Source organism: Molossus molossus, unplaced genomic scaffold, assembly GCF_014108415.1.
Source record: "Molossus molossus isolate mMolMol1 unplaced genomic scaffold, mMolMol1.p scaffold_m16_p_7, whole genome shotgun sequence".
Lineage (NCBI taxonomy): Eukaryota > Metazoa > Chordata > Mammalia > Chiroptera > Molossidae > Molossus > Molossus molossus.
Genome location: NW_023425401.1, coordinates 86631039 through 86656059, shown reverse-complemented (window position 1 = coordinate 86656059; position 25021 = coordinate 86631039). Strand labels below are relative to the sequence as shown.

Below are 25021 nucleotides of genomic sequence, written 5' to 3'. Positions count from 1 at the left end.
AAGCAAAGAGGACCTAGAACTGAGCTCTGGAGAACTACCACATTAAGAGGTTGATGAGAAGAGAAAGTGCTAGCAAAGAAGGCTGAGAACCAAAGATTATTGAGGTAGGAGGAAGACCATGAGAGAGTTAATGTGAAAACTGGAAATTGACCATTGGATTTAGCGACATACCATAAATAAATATTCTCTAAATATATTATCAAAATATAGGCTTTAGTCTTGGCTGATGTTACTCAGTGGTTAGAACATTGGTCCTTGGACCAAAGGAGCTCAGGTTCTATTCCAAGTCAAGAGCACGTACCTGGGTTTCAGATTCTGGTCCCCACTGGGGTCATGCATGAGGCAACTGATCAACGTGTCTCTCTCACATCAATGTTTCTCTCTCTCTCTCCCTTCTACCCTCCCTTCTACTCTCTCTAAAAGTCAATGGAAAAATATCCTCAGGTGAGGATTAACATATATATACTTTATAGTCATACACATTAGAACTGACAAAGTACCCCCCCCCAAAAAATCTCATTTAATTCACAAACTTGTGAAGTATTATTTTACTTTCATGGGTAAGTATATTGGCTTATAGAAAGGTTGCTGAACTAGTATAAATTACATAGCTAAGAGAGAACCCAGACGCTCTGATCACAAAAGCCCACATTTCTTGATGAAATCCCATTAGAAACAAATATAACTATCTTGATGTTGCGAAAGAATTTCAAATTTTATTAGGAATTTGATTTGACATACCAATTTTGCCTCAGAAATAGTTATATTTATCAGTATATTATATATAGTTATAAATAGTTATATTTATAAACCAGTAGAACTCTCTCTTATTACCTCCTGTACAAGTAGACTATAAACACATACATCTACCTGTGGCTAATGCTATTCTTCAAATATACTAACTCTGATGAAAAACAAAGAATGGGTAATATAATGGAAAACAGAATGAAAAAAATTCCTTCTTATGTTGAACAACTAATTTCATTTAGACAATTAGACTGCAAGTCATAATTTGTTTACATATTCCATTATGGGATTGACAAACCACGAGTTGAGGGACAAATCTGGCCTGTATCCCAATTTTCAAAATGAAGTTTTATTGAAAACACACACAGCCATGGTCATTCATTTATATATTACCTTTGGCTACTTTTTTACTACAAAGACTACTTTTTTTTTTTACTACTTTTACTACTCAGCCTTCTTTGTGTAGTTGTTACAGAAATCATAAGGCTCACAAAGTCTAAAATATTTACTATCTAATTCTTTATAGACAAACTCTGTCAACTGCTGGTATAATCTAAAGAGATTATAAAAAGCATGTCTCATAGTCCTAGACTTCTTTCTGTGTTTAATCAGTTACTAATAATGACTTGCTTTTATGTGTTCCTCTGTGCATTTGTCAACTCATTTAATATACAGTATTGTTGAGATAGAGTTGGTTGGGCTTAATTCAATGAGTAAAACTACAGAAGCAATAAGGGCAGAGGTTTATCTCTTTCTGACTCCCCACCCTTTCCCTCAGGTTTGTCAGTCTGTTCCCTGCTTCCATGTCTCTGGATCTATTTTGTTCATCAGTTTATTTTGTTCATTAGATTCCACATATAAGTGAGATCATGTGATACTTGTTTTTCCCTGACTGGCTTATTTTGCTTAGCATAATACTCTCCAGGTTCCTCCATGATGTCTCAAAGGATAAGAGATCCTTCTTTTTTACAGCTGCACTCATTCAACAAATATGTATTGAGTGCCTAATATGTGCCAGACATTATTTTATTCACATAGAAATTTAAATCATAAGTTTCAACCACTGGGTGTGTAAAACTGCAGACAAAATAGAATACCAAAGTTTAAGAAAAGGGCAGAAGAAAAATAATTTTCTAAGAAGGCCAAGAAGAAAAATTCAGAGAGGCAGGGATAGATAGAATCAGGGAGAAAAAAAAAAAGTGGTTCATAAATCTGGAAGTACTAGGAGATTAATAAATTGAAAGAATAGTTATACTGAGATTTAGGATTGAGGGTTAGGAGGATAGAATTTGGGGAACAGAGTGTAGATAATTGGGACTCAGGAGCTCAGTGACCATAGCTTATTTATTGATTCCCTTCCTCCCTCTCTCATTTATCCAATACTATTTACTGAGCTCTTTCTTTGTAGCAGGACTGTACTAGGTGCCAAATATGCAATGGATAGCAAAACAGATTGTATAATATAATAGAGAAGACATGTAACACACAGGTAAACAAACAGTATTTATACAATGTGATGTGCTAAGAAGAAAATAAACAGGGCTCTACAATAAAGTAAAACAGTAGGATCTACAGTATTTAGAAAAGTTTGCTATTTGAACATACAAGAGGTAGAAAGAAGAAAAACTGTCAGGCATTTATACCTGCCCTCTGCTCATATAACAGTTTTGGTGCATGGTAGATGCTTATTCAATGTTAGAGTAATTAATAAATGAAATAATAAGAAAATTTATATATTTACTTCCTATTATGCAATTACAACAAAATGTAGAGATAAATATAAACTTTGAAAAGCATGACAAATTAACTTTTTTAAAATAATTTTTTATTTTTTAATTACAATTGATGTACAATATGATATTAGTTTCAGGTGTATGACCCAATGATTAGAAATTTGCATAACTTACAAAGTGATCACCCTAATAAATCTAGTACCCATCTGGCACTATATAATTATCACAATATTATTCACTATACTCCCTATGTTGTGATTTATATCCCTACGACTATTCTGTAACTACCAATTTGTACTTCTTAATCTCTTCACCTTTTTCACCCATCCCCTAAGCCCCCTTCCCACCTGGCAACCATCAAAACGTTCTCTGTGTCTATGAGTCTGTTTCTGGTCTGCTTGCTTGCTTATTTTGATTTTTAGATTCTACGTATAAGTTAAATCATATGGCATTTGTCTTTCTCTGATGACTTATTTCACTCAGCACAGTACCTTCCAGGTCCATCCATGTTATTGCACATGGCAAGAATTTATTCTTTTTTTGTTTTTAATTGCTGAGTCATAGTCCATTGTATATATGCACCCCTTCTTTATCCATTTATCTAATGATGGACACTTAGGATGTTTCCACATCTTGTCTATTGTAAATAATGCTGCAATGAACATATGAATGTATATGTTTTTTTTTAATTTAGTGTTTGGGGTTAGTTAGAAAAACACTCAGAAGTAAAATTGCTGGGTTTTTCATTGTTTCTTGTTATAGCTTTGGAAGTCTATTTTGTCTGATAGAAGTATTGCTGCCCCAGCTCTTTTTGTTTGTTTCCATGTTCATGAAATATCTTTTCTATCCCTTTACTTTCAGTCTATGTGTATCTTTCAATCTAAAGTGAATCTCTTGTACTGAGCATATGTAAGGGTCTAATTTTGTTATCCATTCAGCCACTATATATCTTTTTTTAAATACTTAATTCATTAATATTTTTATTATAGATGTTCCTCCTTTTCCCCCTATTGACTTTCTCCTCCCCTCTCCTGCCCCTTCCCCCTTCACTGTACTGTTGTCTGTGTCCATTGGTTATGCATATATGCATATAAGTTCAAATTAACTTTTTGTAAAACATGAAGATGTCTACTTGTCCACTTCTATGCAAGGTTAACTTTCAATTTTTACTTTAAAAAAAAAATTTTTTCCCATTATTGATTTTTTAGAGAGAGAGGAAAGGAGAGAGAGAGAGAGATGGAAACATGGATCAGAGAGAACAGTGATTGGCCACTTCCTGCATGTGCCCCACTTTGGATCCAACCCACAACCTAGGCATGTGCCCTGACCAGGAATCTAACTGGTGACCTCTTGGTGCATGGGTCGACACTGAACCAATGAGCCACACTGGCCAGGCTTTACTTTTATTTTAAACCAGGCTAAGCTTAGTAAGCTATATGTAAAATGCAGATGCAGTTTAAAATAGCAAAATTATCATGATAAGTGATTGTCCTATTTCTATAAGGTTTCAGAATATTAGAATAGTTTTGTTCCAACACTTCTATTCTTTTTTTTTTAATCCTTACCTGAGGACATTTTTTTGTTTTTTGATCAGATAGAGTGGGAGGGAGAGAGGAAGAGAGAGAGAGAGAAACATTGATGTGAAAGGGACACATCGAGTGGTTGCCACCCGCACAACCCAACCAGGGCCGGGGACAAACTGCAACCGAGGTACATGCCCTTAGCGGGAACCAAACCTGGGTCTCTCTGAACCACAGGCCGACGCTCTAACTGCTGAGCCAAACTGGCCAGGGCCAACACTTCCATTCTTTACTAAATATTATTTGATTTTCAAAAGGGTAATTCCTCTTATAATCCTTTTCTTTTCACAAAGCCTTGTGATTTAGTTTAGCTAAAAATTTCCAAAAGTCAGTTTCTTGAATATCAGTCCCATGAGGTACTCCACCTAAAAATTTAAAAATAAGATTTCTCTGGTTAGATGTTTGAAAAATATGTTATGTATGGAATCCCACTTTTTAAGGGTGACAGTATACGTTAGTATTTAAAGGTTTTGAGGAGGCCTACAGGAAAAAATATTCTAGTGTTTCAAAATTCTGGTTTCTAAACTTATTTGACCACAAAATCATATTTTAAAGAAAAATATTATGTACCTGACATACTTTAGAGCCTTCTTTGGTAAATACTGCTGAAAATTGTTGCCCAAATTGTCTGTACATTTTGCTAAATCTGAATGGTGTTAGCTAAAAATGGCTTAAAATGTTGACCCCATTCAAGGCTATTTATTTTATTTTATTATTTTTTTTAATCCTCACCCGAGGACATTTTCCCATTTTTTTGTTCAGGTAGAGTGGGAGGGAGAGAGAGGAACAGAGAGAGAGAGAGAGAAACATCGATGTGAAAGGAACACATCGAGTGGCTGCCACCCGCATGACCGATCAGGGCCGGGGACAAACTGCAACCGAGGTACGCGCCCTTAGCGGGAACCGAACCCGGGTCTCTCAGGACCCCAAGTCGACGCTCTAACCGCTGAGCCAAACCGGCCAGGGCAAGGCTATTTATTTTATAATAAATAATTTTAAAGGTAAACCATTTAAAATACAAATGATAATGAAGATATTGGTGAGTTGAAAGTTTGATTCAGGACTTTACAAATTACAGTCATTGACATTCTATGATAGGAGCATAAACCAATCAACCCCAGCTTACAGATGGAAAAATTAAGGCATAGAAGGCCTTTGTCTGATATTAATCATCTGTTTAAAAAAACAGAATCCTGGGTGCATTTTTTTTTTCTTCTCTTAACACTACTATTTCTGGGTAAGGATATAGAACATATTTAAATTTGTAGACAAACACATACATTTCTCTCAACAAAGTAGAAAGAGTATGTAGGTGAAAGTCAAAGGTAAGAGCAATGTAATAATGCCCTTTTGTATAATGCTATTTTCCCCCCACCAACCTAAATAATCATGAGTTTAATTATAATTTCAGGTGGCATCTTCTTATTTCAAAGATTTTCACCTACTACTAATTGGCGTCATCTGTTTAGCAACATCAATAGAAAAATGGAATTTGCATAAAAGGATTGCTCTGAAAATGGTGCTGATTGTGGGTGTGAACCCAGCATGGTAAGCACTGCCTTTACTGTTCCAGATTTACATTCTGAACAGACCATTTTTTTGCAGAGCAAATAACCACAAAAGTAATGTATATCCTGGCAATCATTTGTATTGAAGTATAATTTATGATTAGGTTTTCTCTGAAAATGTAGAAGTGATATAAAGTGTACCTGAGTTGTAGGAGAAAAAGAACAACTTTCCTGTCAGTGAAGGTCTGTCTTATTACAGGGAGTTTGCACACAACTCTTTACCTTTTATGTACCGTAGGAGTCAAAGCTGAGAGAAACCTTGAACCTCAGCATACAAGATTGACAGACTTCAGAGTAGATTTTATACTACCTTGTTTGTCTAATTACACATTCAAGACTTGTTCAAGAGCATCTTTAATCACAGGGAGGATGTTAGGAACCAAAGGCAGACATTACAGACAAAATACAAATATGTGCAGAAAAATTCCAAGGTGAACTTTTTTTTTTTTTAATGAACTGTTGCAAAGTGAAATAATCAATTAAGAAATTTCATCTATAGAATATGAAATCACTCATTTTACTGATTTCCTCAACTGAAATGAATTTTTTCCATTAAATTAATTGGCTATTTTAGTTTTAATTCCAACTATTAAGGATGTAGATGTAAGCTAAAAAAAACTTTCCAGTGTCAAAATCATTTGCATAATGGAATTATGGTTTAAAGCCTTAGGTGATTCTTCCCTTCTCATCTTTCTTTGAAAAATAAGAAAATTACATTGAATTCTGTTGTATAATTCATTCTAGGGCATAACCACATCTGTGTTTATTATTTAGGGAACAACTTGTTTTGTTAAATACAAAAAATTAAATAACTCAGATGAGACAAATTTTGAAAAAATATTTACTTAAAATTTTTTATAACATGTATGTACTAAGGGTATTTCACTTCTTTAAGAGTGAAATGGTGTTCCATCTCCCTGGGGTGCTATAGAAATGCGTCTCTTTTGAAAGATTATAGACACGGTTTAAAACCCTATAGTTTCAGGTATATTATTATTAAGGGAAAGGAGCTACTCTGTTTATAAGAGAAGACAATGTAATATATCCAGTTCTTAACAACTGGCAGGAATGTTAGATTCAGAAGAGCATGGATAATAGAATCTACAGAAAATTCTGAAACTTCATTTTTGCCACTGATTTAGACTATTTTTTCTACCCATCACATATTAAACCCAAGTAGTGAACAAGTAAAAGGCAAATTTATACAAATTAATCTCTTTCTTTTCCCTTATGCCTTCTTGGCAACATCCTATTAAAAAGAGATATGGCCAAAAGATAAAAGAAAGAATAAGGGATCCTAAACTCAAAAGTTGATTGCACCTTATCTTATTAGTATTTGAAGGTAAGTATCATCTGTGAAGGCCATTCAAATATTGGCATAATATTAGAAGTTATTATACCATCTAGCAACTTGCAATCTGTTTGTTTAGTTGTTATTCTATTTCGGGAGAAAAGACTTTTAGTTTCCTGGGAAACAAATCTTATAAGAATTCCATTCTTACCTCTGCCACTGATTTCTACTGCTATGACTGTCCTCAGAGTGCATTGTCTCAGAGAAAACCTAACCATCAATGTTTTGAAACAAACAAATTCCCTACTCATAAACAGCATCCTTCATGGTTAAAACAGTGTTAGTTAAGCTACGAGCAAAGATCATACTAAAAGTTCTCTCATTTCAGGCTGACATTGGGGTTCATGTGTAGTACCGCCTTCTTATCAATGTGGCTTAGCAACACCTCAACTGCTGCCATGGTAATGCCCATCGTGGAGGCTGTGGCACAGCAGATCATCAGTGCTGGAGCCCAGGTCAAGGCTACTCAGATGACTTATTTCGGTGGATCAACCAATCATGGTCTGGAAATCGAAGGTATCACATGTAGATATGGCCGCGGGAGGTCTAGTCATGTGGACAATAGGCATAAACTCAATAATTCTGGCTTATATTTTTAATGAACTGTCCGTACACACATGATGTGAATTTAACCTTCCTCTTTCTATATTTCCCAATGTTTATACAAGAGAATTATATTTACCTTAATGATTGAATTTACAGTCTCTATCAACAGAGAAGTAATGCCCTTTCCATTCTGCAGCCAGACTGATGGAACTGTCTCTCATGTCTGTCAGTACTCCTCCAGGTTACTCTTTTGTACTGAAATTATTTTCTTGCATAATATTGGGAATCTTTAATTCCTACATTCTATTTGGAAACAACATCTCATTTTCACTGTAGTTATTTCTGCCTCTGATAAAATGCTCTGATGCAGTGAAAAACCTTGGGGGATATTTATGTTTATAAAATACATTATTAAGATAAATATTGTCACTACAGGTGAATTTGTTTATTTTTAATTTCTAGTAATGCGTACATAACACACACACAGATAACCCTTCATTTAAATTATTTTTCTTTATTTAATATTTTGCAGAATGTGTTGATGGACATGAAACAAATGAGAAGAAAGAGAAAACAACACCAGTTTCAGGGTAAAAAAATTTGACATTTTGATTCAGAATTTCCAAATTACATTTTAATAATATTATTAACTGGGTCAATCTATTTTTCAGACACAACAATGATGCAGAGAATATTTCAAACAATGTGGAGTTGGAAAAGGTACATTAAATTTGATTCTTTTCTAAATAATTATACATGAAATTATTTTAGAGCTGTAGTTAGACATGTATACACTTTTTAAAACTCTTACTTGCTTCCTTCTCTATAAATTGGTTTGCTTGCCTAAGTCAAAACACAGTGTAATGGTTTTCTCTTTCTTAACCTCTAAATACTTCAGTGTTTATTTCTTAAAATCAAGGGCATTCTCTTACATAACCACCATGAAAGTGTGTTAACATCAGAAAATTAACATTGATGAAACACTGTTATTGAACCCAAAGACTTTATTCAGATGTCACCTGTTGTCCTGCTTGTGCTCTGTAGTAAGAACTGTTCAGGATCCAACCCGAAATCACCTGTTGCATTTTAGTTGTCCTTTCTCTCCAGCATTCCTTCATCAGGACCAGTCTTCATCTATCTTTCTTTGTTCTTCTCCAGTTTGACAGTTTGAAGAGATTGTCTCACAATTTGGGTTTATCTGATACTTCATGCTAGTTATGCTTGTGTGGCAAGAATATTCCAAAAGTAATACTGTGTTCTTCTCATTGATTCTATCAGGTGGCAGGCAATTTTTACTTGTTCCCATATTGGTGATGTTAACTTTGATCAACAAGTCCTGGACATGTCTTCTAGGTTTATAATTTTCCCCTCTGTAATTAATAACTAACCTGTGGGGAGATAATTTGAAGTTATATGACTATCCTATTCCTGAGTCAAAATACTATAATGACTGCCAAATAATGATTTTTTAACTCTGTTATTCCTTCTGCATTTATTAGTTAACATTTTACCAAAAGGGTCTTTCCTTCTGTATTATTTATTATTTACTTCTGTCAATATGGATCCATGGGTTTTTATTTTATTCAGTGGGTTATAATCCATTACAATCATAGTTTATTTTAAATCTCAGATTGTCCCAGATTTGGTCAGTAGGGGCTTCTTCAAGCTGGCTACTCTGCTTGTCATTCTGAGTTGTGCACAAGATGGTCCAAGGACCCCTGGTTCTTTTTAGTAGGTTGTGATATTAGAATCCAAGATCTGGAAGCTAGGTGTGCTCATTACCATTGAGGTATCATTGCTCATGTCCTTCCAGTGGACATACTGGTGAAAATAGTCATTTCATATCATTCTTGCCTTTCACAATTTTATACTTATAACTCCTTTCTCTCACTCTGAGAAGCCTGGATCCCAACAAGATCAATACATATACTCCTTTGCTCAGTTTTACAATACACATAAACTTGCTTCAGAATTACTATGCCCACACCACTATTCACAATAAACTTACTAACCTATTAAGTCAAATTTAAATTTTCTTTGCAATTCTTTTGAGCTTTTTATCTTCAGACTGAAGGTAGTGAAAATACTATAACTAAAAGTTACTTGGATCTTTTATCCCATTTTTCTTTAATATGGTTGTCACTATTTGATATCCGGTTATGTTTATGTGTTTCTGTTTGTTTCCAAATTTGAAGTAAAAAAAAAATCCTTATTGATTTAACTTTCGGTATTTTAATTATGATGTCTCTTGGTATGGCCTTTTGAAGGTTCATCCTGTTTGGGACTCCGTGCTTCCTGAACCTGGATGTCTGTTTCTCTCACCAAGTTGGGGAAGTTTTCAGCCATTATTTATTCAAATAGGCTTTCTGTCACATTCTTTCTCTCTTCTCCTTCTGGTACCCCGGTGATTCGATTGTTGGTACACTTGATGTTGTCCCAGAGGTTCCTTAAATTATGCTCATTTAAAAAACACTCCTTTTTCTTTCTGCTGTTCTGATTGGGTGATTCCCAATCCCTTGTCTTCCAGATCACTGACTCATCAGTATCAACTTACCTGCTGTTGGTTCTCTCTAGTGTGTATTTTCCACTTCAGTTATTGTGTTCTTCATTTCTGACTGGTTATTTTTTTTATGGTTTCTATCGCTGTTAAACTTTTCGCTGAGTTCATCTATTTTCTCTGAAGTTCATTGTACATACCTATAATCAGTGTTTTGAACCCTTTATCAGATAGATATTTTTGTTTCTGTTTCATTTAGTTCTTCTTCTGGGGTTTTGTCCTGGTCTTTCATTTGGAACATATTTCTCTACTCATGTAGGCTGTCTGTCTATGTTTGTTTCAATGAATTAGGTAAAACAGCAACCTCTCTCAATCTTGAAAGAGTGGCCTTGTGTAGGACCTACCATTTTGTAGACTTCACAAACTGGGTGTATTTGGCAGACCAGGTACGCCTGGATCACTTGTGGACTAAAGGAAATTGGGGGTATACTTCACTTGGGCTTGGAACTGAAGCTCAAATGGGCATGGGCCAAGGGAAATCCAGGGGGCAGCTGCATAGGACACCTTGGCAGGCCAATTGGAGTTGTAGCTAGAGTAGGCTGAGGCTTCAGGTAGTATTAGGGGCAAGCCAGACTGTGGCTTGGTCTGCAGGAAATCCTGGGGACAAACTGCACCTGGTCGGGAGCTATACTTAAGGCAGGTATGAATCTGAGGAGAGTCCTGGACGTAAGCTGCTCTTGCTGCAAGCTAGAACTAGAGCAAGCCATAAGGAGATCTGGAACAAGCCACACCTTGGAGTTTGGCAATAGCCTGGGTGAGTTGAAGCTGATGAGTCCTGGGGACAAGTAGCCTAGGCAGCCTTGACAGGCCAGCTGGAACCTGGAGCTAGAGCAGACTGCAGGGAGACCTGGATATAAGCAGTAGATCTTCTGGGGGCCTGAGGGCACTGTGGTAGAATGGACCTGAAACTAGAGCACCTGGATCAAACTCCTGCACTTGCGATCAAGGGGAATTGGGAGAGCCACAAATAGCACTCTCATGCCTCCAAACCCAGAGAGAATTCCAGCAGCTCCCCTCCCACTTGACAGATGCTGTAGGGTTAATAAATTGATTTACTTCTCCTATAGCCTAGATGTCCTTTAAACCACTGTTGTTGTTTTTTCTGCTGTGCCCCAGAGCAGGCAAGTCTGTGTGGGACCTTCCAGGATCCCTCTGGGTTGCAGGGCAGTGTGTTGGGTGGGGTGTCCACAGTGTGGTGTCTCTGGCTCTCCTACATGTTTCTATGTAGTATCTCTCTTGTTTGTTGTGAAGAAGCTGTTCAGTCAGCTCTCAGTTCTTCTTCAGGGGGAGTTGCTTTGTCTGTAGGTGTCAATTTGATGTGTTTCTGGAAGGAGGTGAATTCAGCCTCTTCCTACACTGTCATCTTGAACTGGAAGCTCCCAGTATAATGGCTTGATAAGCCTTCATAAATAGACTGAAATCAACATCCTGATAGAAACATTTTGTGCTTTGAAAATTAGCATCATTATTTCTCCTTTCACTAGGTCCTTGGTATGACATTTAATATGTATAGTTTAAAGAAATATACTTCCAGTCTCAGAATAGTGTTTCATTGTTTTATTAAAATCTTGCTTGCCTGATAGCCTGGTTTTCATTAGGAGCATCCTCATTTCTTCCAGCTTATGCATTTAGAGCAACTCTTATTCATGTAATTACAGTCTAGTTATTAATATCCCCATTTCCACTAAAGAATTCAATGCAGAATTCATGAGTTGCTACTGTCAAATACAGATGGAAAAGTTGTGCAGCCATTTCAGTTATCAAAGGAAAGAAAGAGACTCTTGTAAACTATCCCATAGAATTTATTTCCCCTGAATAAATCCATATAAAAATACTACACTAGGTTGTATTGTGACCAATATATCTCAAGACCAGTGAAAAATAATCCTGCATAGAAATAGACCTAAGGTAATCATGGCATTAGAAATAGTAGAATGGGGCATATGTTCCTTCCTCAGGCTATAATGCATTAGCATCAACTCAATAAGCAAAAGAAAGTGCTCTCATTATTTACAGAAATCTTCAAAGAAAGAGCAATTTCTATGTGAAGTGAAATCGAATACAAAGATACGTTTTAAGCCATTAGCTTTAGTGTACAATAAGGGTTTTAAAAATGAGAATCGAATATATATTTATAAAAATATTATTATCCTTAGGAATAGAAGTAATCTAAAACAGAAAATTAACCATATACCAGGTAAATTAGGGAAGAATATATTCCAATGGGCTTTTAAAACTGGTATGAAAATTGGAAAGTCTAAACAGAAAGAATAAACTTCACTTTGTAACTTTCTCTGGTCATCTTTAGAAACCCAGTTTTCTGGCATAGCACCTAAATCTTGGGTTAAGTCCTTTCAGGTTGCTTTGACAACCAACACTGTCCTAGGCATTACAGCAAGGTTTACTAATGAAAAGACCTGCTCCTTATGATAAGCAGCTCAGAGTTTAGTGAGGAACATTGACTTAAAAAAAAAAGTATGACAAAAATACCACAACAAAGGCACGTGCAGAGGCCAAATCTTCTTGAAGCCAACAGAGCTTGCACCATCTAGACTTGTTGCATGGGGAGTATGAGATAGAGAGCTGAGTCTGGAAGGAAGGTGGCGTGGGTAGCCAAGGAGTGCAGATTCCATATGTGCACGAACCATGTCTACTTTGTTCACCATTCAATCCCCTGGCTCATCCCTTTGCCTGACACAGAGAAGGTATTCAGTAGGTGTTTATCTTTCTGATTATGAATGAGTGAAAAAGGAAGAGTATCCTATTCAGGGAATACAATGAAATCAGAGACCCAAATATGTAGGGAACAGGGCTTTTGTCAGGAAATATCTCCAGTGCAGATGCTCGGGATGTGTGTTGTTGTGGTAAGTGAAATGTCTGGAGAGGTTGGGCCAAGTTAATAATAGCTGTTTGTAACATGAAAAGAAGTTTAGTTTATCTGAGGGGAAATAGAGAGCTTTGAAACTGAGGACAGCAAAGTAAGCTCTGCCCTTTGAGAAGCTTACTATGGCAACATTGTGAAGGGGAGAGAGTATGGACCTAAGTGGACTTTTCGACTAGTCAGACTTTGGGGATGAAGGGAAAGAAAGTATAGAAGATACTTCTGCTACAGTGAATTTGGTAAAGGTCAATTGTGATGCCTGATTGAGATGGGGAACACAGAGAGAGGAATAAGTTTTTAATGGAGAAAAGTAAGATAATCTGGGTGCAGTTCAGGCAATGAAGATTGAGATCTGAATTTAGGAGAGGAGAGCAAGTCCTTTGAACAATGATTCTGTGGTTGTTTTAGAATACAATGCATAAAAATTCAGCTTTGTGCAAAAAAATTTAACGGATAACTTTTTGCTCTGCAAAATGTTCTTTATAGTAAGAATGTAAGTATCTTACATATTGCACATTTAAAATATGTTTTTACTTTTAACAATTATAAATCTCTTCTTAGGAATGAACTTGTTATATGGTTTATGTTATGATTATAATAAATTGCACCTGTTCTTGGCCAGGTTTTTACACTGGATAATTTAACACAAAATGATTATGTAGAAAAATCAGTATCTATTTCATCTAGCTATAAAAGAAAAGAATATTTAAATTTATAATGTTTTGGTCTGTTTTATTCTTGAACTATATGGGACATTCTGTTGGATTAAAATAAATGCTGTATGGTTTGGCTTTGAATTTGAACTACAAGTCAAAAAAAGATTCAAATATTAATACTTCTGAGGGGGAATGATTTCAAATAAATTTCAAAGAGAGAAAAAAGGAAGGAGTTAGATTTTTTTTTTGTAATTTGCATTATTTTGCCATGTTCCTACTTTAAAAACTTAGGTTAGATTTCTAGTGAAAATGACTATAATTTTACATTTGAATTACTACTTGCTTAGAAAAATTAAGGAACCAGGAAGGCCTGTGCAATGCAGCTGCACACAAGGTAGGCTTAGAGGATGTAAAAAAGGAAGTGGAGTGAATAGAAACTACAAGAAGATCTCCCAGGACCAAACAGGAATTACAACTAAAATAAACACACATCCTTGGAAAAAAAGAAACAAAAAAGTGGCAGGACAGGAACATATAACCAGGGACACTGGTAGGATCTGCGGAGGCACCAGAGGTTGGCAGGCTAGGAGCACACGGACAGCAGCAGTCTTCGCTGTGAGCCGCGCCCTTGGGGATTAAAGACCAAGCCTGCTCCACAGCGCAGAGAGCTGGGACAGAGCGCTAAAATAGCCACAGCCACTCACCTGGAGGCTGTGGCAGAGGGAGGGCAGACAGGGCTGGAACTCTGTGGGAACACCCAGGATTTAGAGGACACTCAGAGTTTTTGCTGAGTTGCGGCCACAAAGGACGGTGGCCAGTGTGCTCCTTCCCAGAGATGTGAGGAAAAGCAGCAGTCCCCCACCCCAAGATTCAGCCTTTCCCAGGTGAGGCAAAGAAGTGCAAATTGAGGCTCATTAACAACCAGTATCTATCGCATCCTTTGGAAATCCTCTTATGCTGAACACCAGGGCTACATTCCAAGGCACTGAGTAACTAAGACTACTACCCACCAGGAAAAAGCTAGAGGATAACTGAACCTTTCCTGGGCTTGCAAATCTACACAGGAAAGTAAGACTTGACAGTGGTGTTTAACGTGGGTCCACCCAGGCTCATCCAAACCCAGCAGAGGGAGCAACAAACAGTAGAACACCAATACACACAGGGAAAATTTGGCAGGCTCCAAAACCCACTGATATAACCAAAATGGTGAAAAAAAAGAAACCAATCCCAAATGAAGGAACAAGGGAACTCTATTGAAGATGAAATCAAAGAAATGAAGCTAAGCCAATTATCAGAGGTAGAGTTCAGAGTCAAGATCTTCAGGAAGCTCAACAGCATGAGTAAGGCCATCAGCACCATGAGTAAAGATATAGAAACATTGCCTTGGCCGGTTTGGCTCAGCGGTTAGAGCATCCACCTGCGGTCCAGAGAAACCCGGGTTCGGTTCCCGCTAAGGGCATGTACCTCGGTTACAGTTTGTCCCCGGCCCTGGTTGGTCGTGCGGGTGGCAGCCACTCGATGTGTCCCTTTCACATCGATGTTTCCCTCTCTCTCTCTCTTCCTATCTCTCCCTCCCAATCTATCTGTACAAAAAATGGAAAAACGTCCTCGGGTGAGGATTAAAAAAAAAAAAGATATAGAAACATTGAAAACCAACCAGGTGGAAATGAAGAATGACATAGCAGAAATTAAGAACACATTGGAAGGACTAACCAGCAGAGTACAGGAACGTGAAGACTAGATCAGTGAATTAGAAGACAGGGTAGAAAAAAATCAACCAATCAGAAAACCAAAAGGAAAAAAACAATTCAAAATAGGAAGACAGCTTAAGAGAACTGTGGGACAACTGGAAACGTAATAACATTTGCATCAAAGGAGTCCCCAAAGAGGAAAAAATTGGGTAAGAGTTAGAGAATATATTTGAAGAAATAGTGACAGAAAACTTTCCTAATTTGGTGAAGGAAGAAAGCATTCAAATACAAGAAGCACAGAGAGCCGCAAGTAAGAACCCAAACAGGCTCACAGCAAGACACATAGTAATAAAAATGCCACAAATTAAAGACAAAAAGAGAATCCTAAAGGCAGCAATAGATAAGCAACAGGTTACCTACAAAGGAAACCCCATAAGGCTCTCAGCTGACTTCTCAACAGAAACGCTACAGTCCAGAAGGGAGTGGCATAAAGTGATCAAGGTCATGAAAAAAAAGGATCTAAATCCAACATTACTCTATACAGCAAGGATATCATTCAAAATAGAAGGTCAAATGAAGAGCTTCCCAGACAAAAAAAAAAAAAGGCTAAGAGAATATATTAACACCAAACGAGCAGTGCAAGATATGCTAAAAGGACTGCTGTAATTAGTAGAAAGGACGAAAAATGGAACCAAACTAAACAAACATGGCAATAAATAAGTACATATCAATTATCACCTTAAATGTGAATGGTTTCAATGCTTCGATAAAATGACACAGAGTAGCTGACTAGATAAGAAAGCATGACTCACATATATGTTGTTTACAAGAGACCCACCTCATAACAAAAGACTTACATAGGTTGAACGTGAAGGAATGGGGAAAATCTTTCAAGCAAATGGAAAGCAAAAAAAAGCTGGGGTAGCAATACTCATATCTGATGAAGTAGATTTCAAAAAGAAGGGCATAAGACCACTACATAATACTAAAAGAATCTCTCCAACAGGAAGATATAACCTTGGTAAGCATATATGTACCCACAATAGGAACACAAACATATACTAAAAATATTTTGGAGGACTTCAAAGGAGAAATCAACAGCAATACAGTCATATCAGGGGACTTTAATACCCCGCTTACATCACTGGATAGATCATCTAGACAAAAAATTAACAGGAAAACAGAGACTCTAAATGAAGTGCTAGATCAAATGGATTTAATAGATATCTATAGAGAATTACATACCAAAACTGCAGAATTCACATTCTTCTCAAGTGCACATGGGACATTCTCAAAGATAGACCACATGTTAGGACACAAGCTAAGTCTCTACAAGTTCAAGAAGATTGAAATCATATCAAGCATCTTCTCAGATCACAATGGTGTGAAACTAGTAATCAGTTGCAACAAGAAAATGAAAGACATTTGAACACATGGAGGCAAAATAGCATGTTATTGAACAATGAATGGGTTACCATGGAGATCAAGGAAGAAATTAAAAACTTTTTGGAAACAAATGAAAATGAACACACAGCAACACAAAATCTATAGGATGCAGTGAAAGCAGTTCTGAGAGGGAAGTTCATAGCACTACAGGCCTACCTCAAGAAGCAAAAAAAATTTCTAATAGACTATCTAACTTCACATCTTAAAGAACTGGAAAGCAAACAAAAAGAAAACCCCAGAGCAAGTAGAAGGAAGGAAATAGTAAAGATAAGATCAGAAATAAATGACATGAAGACCAAAAAGAACAATTCAAAGGATCAATAAAACAAAGATTTGGTCCTTGAAAAGATAAACAAGATTGATGGACCCTTAGCTAGACTCACCAAGAAACAAAGAGAGAGAACCCAAATACACAACATCAGGAATGAAAGAGGAGAAATCATAACTCACACCACAGAAATACAAAAGATTGTATACAAATATTATGAAGAATTATACGGCAACAAACTCGACAATCTAAGCGAAATAGATAAAGTTCTAGAAACATATAGTCTCTCAAAACAAAACCAGGAAGAGATAGAAAACTTGAAGAGACCACTAACAACAAAAGACACTGAAGATGTAATCAAGACTCTCCTAGCAAACAAAAGCCCAGGTTTGAATGGCTTCATGGGGGAAATTTACCAAACATTCAAAAAAGAACTAACACCCATTCTCCTCAAACTATTACAAAACATTCAAGAAGAAGGAAAACTTCCAAACTTGTTTTATGAGTCCAGCATAATTCTAATTCCAAAACCAGAAAAAGACACTACGAAGAAAGAAAATTACAGGCCAATATCCCTGATTAACATAGATGCCAAAATCCTGAACGAAATACTAGCAAATCAAATCCAGCAATACATCAAAAAAATTATTCACCATGACCAAGTGGATGCATAGGCTGATACAATATTTGCAAATCAATAAATGTGATACACCACATAAACAAAACGAAAAATAAAAATCATATGATTATATCAATAGACACTGAAAAAGCATTTGACAAAATCCAGCACCCATTTCTGATAAAAACGTTCAACAATCTGGGAATATAGGGATTATATCTCGACATTATAAAGGCCATATATAAAAGACCTACAGCCAACATCATACTCAATGGGCAAAAACTAAAAGCATTTTCCTTAAGAACAGGAACAAGGCAAGGATACCCACTTTCGCCACTCTTATTTAACATAGTACTGGAAGTCTTAGCCACAGCAATCAGACAGGAAGAAAAAATAAAAGGAATCCAAATTGGAAAGGAGGAAGTGAAATTGTCATTATTTGCAGATGACATGATACTATACGTAGAAAACCCCAAAGACTCCATCAAAAGTTTACTAGACCTAATAAATGAATTTGGCAAAGTAGCAGGATACAAAATTAATGTCAAGAAATCGATGGCATTCTTATACACCAATGATGAACTCACAGAAAGAGAAACTGAAAAAACAATCACATTTACCATCGCGCCAAAAAAATTAAGATACCTAGGAATAAACTTAACCAAAGAAATAAAGGACCTATTTGCAGGAAACTACAGGTCATTGAAAAAAGACATAGAGGAAGATATAAAATAGTGGAAGCACATACCTTGTTCATGGATCAGAAGAATCAACATCATTAAAATGTCCATACTACCCAAAGCAATCTATAGATTCAATGCAATCCCCATCAAAGTACCAATGACACCTCACAGAACTAGAACAAATACTTCAAAAGTTCATATGGAATCAAAAAAGACTTCAAATAGCCACAGTAATCTTGAAAAAGAAGGACAAAGTTGGAGGGATCACATTACCAGATTTCAAGTTATACTACAAAGGCATGGTAATCAAAACAGCCTGTTACTGGCACAAGAACAGTCATATAGACCAGTGGAACAGAACAGAGAACCCAGAAATGGACCCAAGGCAATATGCTCAATTAATATTTGACAAAGTTGGCAAGAGTATACAGTGGAGCAAAGACAGCCTGTTTAATAAATGGTGTTGGGAAAATTAGACAGCTACATGCAAAAAAATGAAACTAGACCATCAATTTACACAATACACAAAAATAAACTCGAAATGGATAGAAGACTTAAATGTGACTCTAGAATTGATAAAAATCCTAGAAGAAAATGTAGGTAACAAAATTTCAGACTTCATACGCAGCAGAATTTTCACTGATACATCACCTAAGGCAACAGAAACAAAGGAAAAAATGAACACATGGGACTACATCAAACTCAAAAGTTTCTGCACAGCAAAAGATACAATCATCAAAATGGAAAGGCAACCCACTATATGGGAGAGCATAATTACCAATGATATATCAGATAAGGGGTTAATTACTAATATATAGAGAGTGCTCATACAACTCAAAAATACTAACACAAAGAACCCAATTAAAAAATGGGCAGAGTACCTAAACAGACACCTCTCCAAACAGGACATGCAAATGGCCAAGAGACATCTGAATAAATGCTCAACATCACTAATCATCAGAGAGATGCAAATTAAAACAATGAGGTATCACCTCACACCTGTCAGAATGGCTGCCATCAACAAATCATCAAACAACAAGTGTTCACGAGGGAGTAGAGAAAAGGGAACTCTAGTACACTGCTGGTGGGAATGCAGACTGGTGCAGCCACTAAAGAAAACACTATGGTGTTACCTCAAAAAATTTAAAAATTGAACTGCCATTTGACCCAGTGATCTCCATTCTAGGAATATACCCTTAGAAGCATAAAACACCAATCAGAAAGAATATATGTACCCCCATGTTTGTAGCAGCACTATTTACAATAGCGAAGATCTGGAAACAGCCCAAATGTCCATCAGTCGACGAATGGATGAAAAAGCAGTGGTACATGTACACAGTGGAGTACTATGCAGCTTTAAGAAAGAAAGATCTCTTATCCTTTGAGATGACATGGAGGGACCTGGAAAGTATCATCCTAAGCGAAACAAGCCAAACAGAGAAAGACACGTATAATATAATCTCACTTATTTTTGGAATATAATGAATTTAACAGTCTGAGGAATGGGGCAATCCCATAGATGTTGAAGTGGGGTTCAGACTGATAATCCCCAGAAAAGGGGGTGATGGGGGAGAGATAAATCACAGAAGTTATATGCATGTGTGCACGAACAATCGACAGGGACAACAAAGCTGGGACAGGGCAGGGAGGGAAGAGGACGGGGGAATCAGTGGGGTAAAAAGGAGAAACATCTATAACAACAAGAAATAAATTAATTAAAAATAAAACCTGCTTTTGAATCAATGAATGAATAAACATAAAAAAAATCAATCCGAAATGATTGATAACTTTACTTCACCTTTTAGAATTATATGCTTACTTAATTTTTAAAAATTATATAGTATTTTTTTCTAAAGTCAGTGACATACACACTGATTTAGTAGGTAAGCAGTAAGTTCCCAGTAGTAGAAGAGAATTATAAATTACCACCAAATAAGTTCTAAATCTAGTGATGAAAATAATATTAAGAAACATACATTTAACATTTGCTCAGATATTACCTTCTGCATGAGGCCTACCCTGACCAACCTATTTTCCTTATCTCCTCCTAATCTCCCTAAACCGGTGTTACTTTTTCCAAAGCATATATTACCTTCTTACCAACTATACAATTTACTTAATTTTTATTTGCCATTGTAATTCTTTTTTTCTCTACTAAAATCTTTTTCTATGCCCTGGCCGGTTTGGCTCAGCGGTTAGAGCGTCGGCCTGCGGTCCTGAGAGACCGGGGTTCGGTTCCCGCTAAGGGCACTACCTCGGTTGCAGTTTGTCCCCGGCCCTGGTTGGTTGTGCGGGTGGCAGCCACTCGATGTGTCCCTTTCACATCGATGTTTCTCTCTCTCTCTCTCTGTTCCTCTCTCTCCCTCCCACTCTACCTGAACAAAAAATGGAAAAATGTCCTCGGGTGAGGATAAAAAAATAAAAAAATAAAATAAAAAAAAAATCTTTTTCTATTTGTTTATTTATATCTTAAATATCTAGTTAATTGCCATAGTGTAAGCATTTGGTAAATATTTGCTGAGTGAATGAATAAGTTTAGTAATATTTTTCTTAAATATTACAATTAGATTTAAAAACTCATTCTGAATATAAATTATAATAATAGAAGAAGCAAACTGATAAAGGTTGAAAGATAAACCATGGATCAGATTAATATCACCCTTTTACAGTTTTATTGAGATATAATTGACACATAACATGTAAGTTTAAAGTGTATAACATGTTGATTTGATACACTTACACACTGCAAAATAATTACCACCATAGTGTTAGTTAACACATCCATCATGTTACATACTTAATTGTGTGTGTGTGTTGAAATATTTAAGATCTACTCCCTTTAAAACTTTCAAGTATGGCCCTGGCCAGTTTGGCTCAGCGGTTAGAGCGTCGGCCTGCGGTCCGGAGAGACCCGGGTTCGGTTCCCGCTAAGGGCACGTACTTCGGTTGCAGTTTGTCCCCAGCCCTGGTTGGTCGTGTGGGTGGCAGGCACTCGATGTGTCCCTTCACATCGATGTTTCTCTCTCTCTCCCTCCCGCTCTATCTGTACAAAAAATGTAAAAATATCCTCGGGTGAGGATAAAAAATAAACAACAAAAAACCCCCAAAAACAAAAACAAACAAAAAAAAACCTCTCAAATATGCAAGTATTATAGTGTTGTACAATAGATCCCCAGAACTAATTTATCTTATAAGTGGAAGTTGTATCCTTTGGACATCTCCCCATTTTCCCCACCTCTAGCCCCTGGTAACCACCACTCTGTTTTTATGAGTGGTAGTTTTTAATCGGCTTTTTTAGATTTCACATATAAATGATACCATGCAGTATTTGTCTTTCTCTATCCTCTTAGCATAATGCTATTGTAATGATACCCATTCTAACAGGTGTTGTTATGACATGTCAGCGAGATAATCAGAGACGCACAGCCGAATCATAAATGAGAGGAGCACTTTATTCACCAGTGGGCTGAGGTGGGCATAGTTTCCCCAAATCAACAGCCCCAATTGTTATTGCTTGTCCACTTTTAAAGACAGAAGCCACATTTCCTTTTGGCTCCCCTTCAGGGAACTGGTACAATAGTGGGTGCAAAAGCAATTATTACAGAAGCCAAAATAAGCGTTAGTCACTGAGCTCATGATTTTCAGTCCCTGATACTCAGAAACTGCAAGATACATCCTGTTATGTAGGTCAACCATAACCTTAGGCCAAGTTCCTCTACTTCTAGGGGTAATCAATCTATTATTGGAAAAATACTGAGGAAGGTCCACTGCCGATAAAAATAGAGTTGCTTAGTTGCCTTAGCCAAGGGCCCAGATAAGATTGGAATCTAGCCGTGGTCAGTTTGGCTCAGCAGTTAGAGCCTCGGCCTGCGGTCCAGAGAGACCCAGGTTCGGTTTCCACTAACAGCACATACCTCGTTTGCAGTTTGTCCCTAACCCTGGATGGGTTGTGCGGGTGGCAACCACTCGATGTGTCCCTTTCACGTTGATGTTTCATTCTCTCCCTTTCACTCTATCTGAACAAAAAAATGGAAAAATGTTCTCGGGTGAGGATAAAAAAAAAATAATGGAATCTAGTTGCCTTAGCCTTGGGGCCGAGCTCAATGTGAGATGATGTCTCACTCAATGTGGTTTTGATTTTTAGTCACCTGATGGTAAATGATTTGAGCACCTATTCACAGAGCTATTGAGCATTTGTACATCTTTTTTTTGTAATAATATGTATTCAGTTCCTCTCCTTTTTAAAAAATTGCATTGTCTGTTTTATTTTCTATTAAGGTGTTTGAGTTCTTTTTGTATTTTGGATATAAACCCCTTACCAGATACATGATTTGCAAATACTTTCTCCTATTAACATAGGTTGTCTTGTCATTTTGTTGATTGTTTCTTTTGCCATGCAGAAGCTTTTTAGTTTGATGTAGTCCCACTTCTTAATTTTTGCTTTTGATGTCATAGCCAAAAAAATCCTTGCCAAGACCAATATAAAGGAGCCTTTCTTTCATGTTTTCTTCTAGGAATTTTATAATTTCAGTTCTTTTGTTTAAGTCTGAAATCCATTTCAAGTTGGCAGTTTTCTGTGCTTCTAGAATACAAAATAAAGTTGAATTTTAAATCCAATTCAACTTTCTTTTTTTTTTATTAATTAATTTTTGTTACAGATGTTTCTCCTTTTTCCCCCACTGATTCCCCCCTCTCCCTCCCTCCCTGCCCTTTCCCCAGTTTGTAGTCCATGTCCACTGTTCATGCATACATGCGTATAAGTCCTGTGGTTTATCTCCTCCACACCACCACCCCTATTTAGGGGATTGTCAGTCTGTATTCCACTTCTGCGACTCTGGGACTACCCCCTTCCTCAGACAGTTATGTTCATTATATTCCACAAATAAGTGAGATCATATGAAACTTGTCTTTCTCTCTTTGGCTTGTTTTACTTAGGATGATACTTTCCAGGTCCCTCCATGTAATCTCAAAGAATAAGAGGTCTTTCTTTCTTACAGCTGCGTAGTACTCCATTGTGTATATGTACCACTGCTTTTTTATCCATTCGTCTACTGATGGACACTTGGGCTGTTTCCAGATCTTAGCTATTGTAAATAGTGCTGCTACAAACATGGGGGTACATATATTCTTTCTGATTGGTGTTTTATGCTTCTAAGGGTATATTCCTAGAAGTGGGATCACTGGGGCAAATGAAAGTTCAATTTTTAATTTTTTGAGGTAACACCATATTGTTTTCCATAGTGGCTGCACCAGTCTTCACTCCCACCAGCAGTGTACTAGAGTCCCCTTTTCTCCACACCCTCGCCAACACTTGTTGTTTTATGATTTGTTGATGGCTGCCATTTTGACAGGTGTGAGGTGATACCTCATTGTTTTAATTTGCATCTCTCTGATGATCAGTGATGATGAGCATTTCTTCATATGTTTCTTAGCCATTTGAATGTCCTGTTTGGAGAGGTGTCTATTTAGTTCCTCTGCCCATTTTTTAATTGGATTCTTTGTCTTCCTTCTGTGGAGTTGTATGAGCACTCTATATGTATTGGAAATTAACCCCTTATCTGATATATCATTGGCAATTATGCTCTCCCATACAGTGGATAGCCTTTCCATTTGATGATTGTATCTTTTGCTGTGCAGAAGTTTTTGAGTTTGATGTAGTCCCATGTGTCCATTTTCTCCTTTGTTTCTATTGCTTTAGGTGATGTGTCAGTAAAAATTCTGCTGCGTATGATGTCTGAAATTTTGTTGCCTACAGTCTCTTCTAGGATTTTTATGGATTCATGAGTTACATTTAAGTCTTTTATACATTTTGAGTTTATTCTCGTGTAGGGTGTAAGTTGATGGTCTAGTTTCATTTTTCCGCAAGTAGTTGTCCAATTTTCCCAGCACCATTTATTAAAGAGGCTGTCCTTACTCCATTGTATGCTCTTGCCACCTTTGTCAAATATTAATTGAGCATATTGCCTTGGGTCCATTTCTGGGTTCTCTGTTCTGTTCCACTGGTCTATATGCCTGTTTTTGTGCCAGTACCAGGCTGTTTGATTACAGTGGCTTTGTAGTATAACCTGAAATCTGGTATTGTGATTCCTCCAACTTTGTTCTTCTTTTTCAAGATTTCTGTGGCTATTCGAGGGCTTTTTTGGTTCCATATGAACTTTTGAAGTAATTGTTCTAATTCTGTGAAGTATGCTGTTGGTATTTTGATGGGGATTGCATTGAATCTATAGATTGCTTTGGGTAATATGGACGTTTTAATGATGCTAATTCTCCCAATCCATGAACAGGGTATGTGCTTCCACTTTTTTATATTTTACTCTATTTCTTTTTTCAATGACCTGTAGTTTTCTGCGAATAGGTCCTTTATTTCTCTGGTTAAGTTTATTCCTAGGTATTTTAATTATTTTGCCACAATGGTCAATAGGATTGTTTGCTTAGTTTCTCTCTCTGTGAGTTCATCATTGGTGTATAAGAATGCCATCAATTTCTTGACATTAATTTTGTATCCTGCTACTTTGCCAAATTCATTTATTAAGTCTAGTAAACTTTTGATGGAGTCTTTGGGGTTTTCTATGTATACTATCATGTCATCTGCAAATAATGACAATTTCACTTCCTCCTTTCAAATTTGGATCCCTTTTATTTTTTCTTCCTGTCTGATTGCTGTGGCTAAGACTTCCAGTACTATGTTAAATAGG

General features: G+C 36.7%; 1 protein-coding gene across 1 annotated transcript in view; it reads left to right on the top strand.

Moving 5' to 3' along the window:
- The window catches only part of SLC13A1 (solute carrier family 13 member 1), a 110470-nt gene that overhangs the window by 31573 nt on the left and 53876 nt on the right, over window positions 1-25021 (top strand). The window contains exons 3-6 of the mRNA XM_036247211.1: window positions 5472-5608; window positions 7308-7495; window positions 8058-8115; window positions 8197-8245. Coding sequence (XP_036103104.1) covers window positions 5472-5608; window positions 7308-7495; window positions 8058-8115; window positions 8197-8245 — 432 coding nt within the window. The remainder of the gene's footprint in view (window positions 1-5471; window positions 5609-7307; window positions 7496-8057; window positions 8116-8196; window positions 8246-25021) is intronic.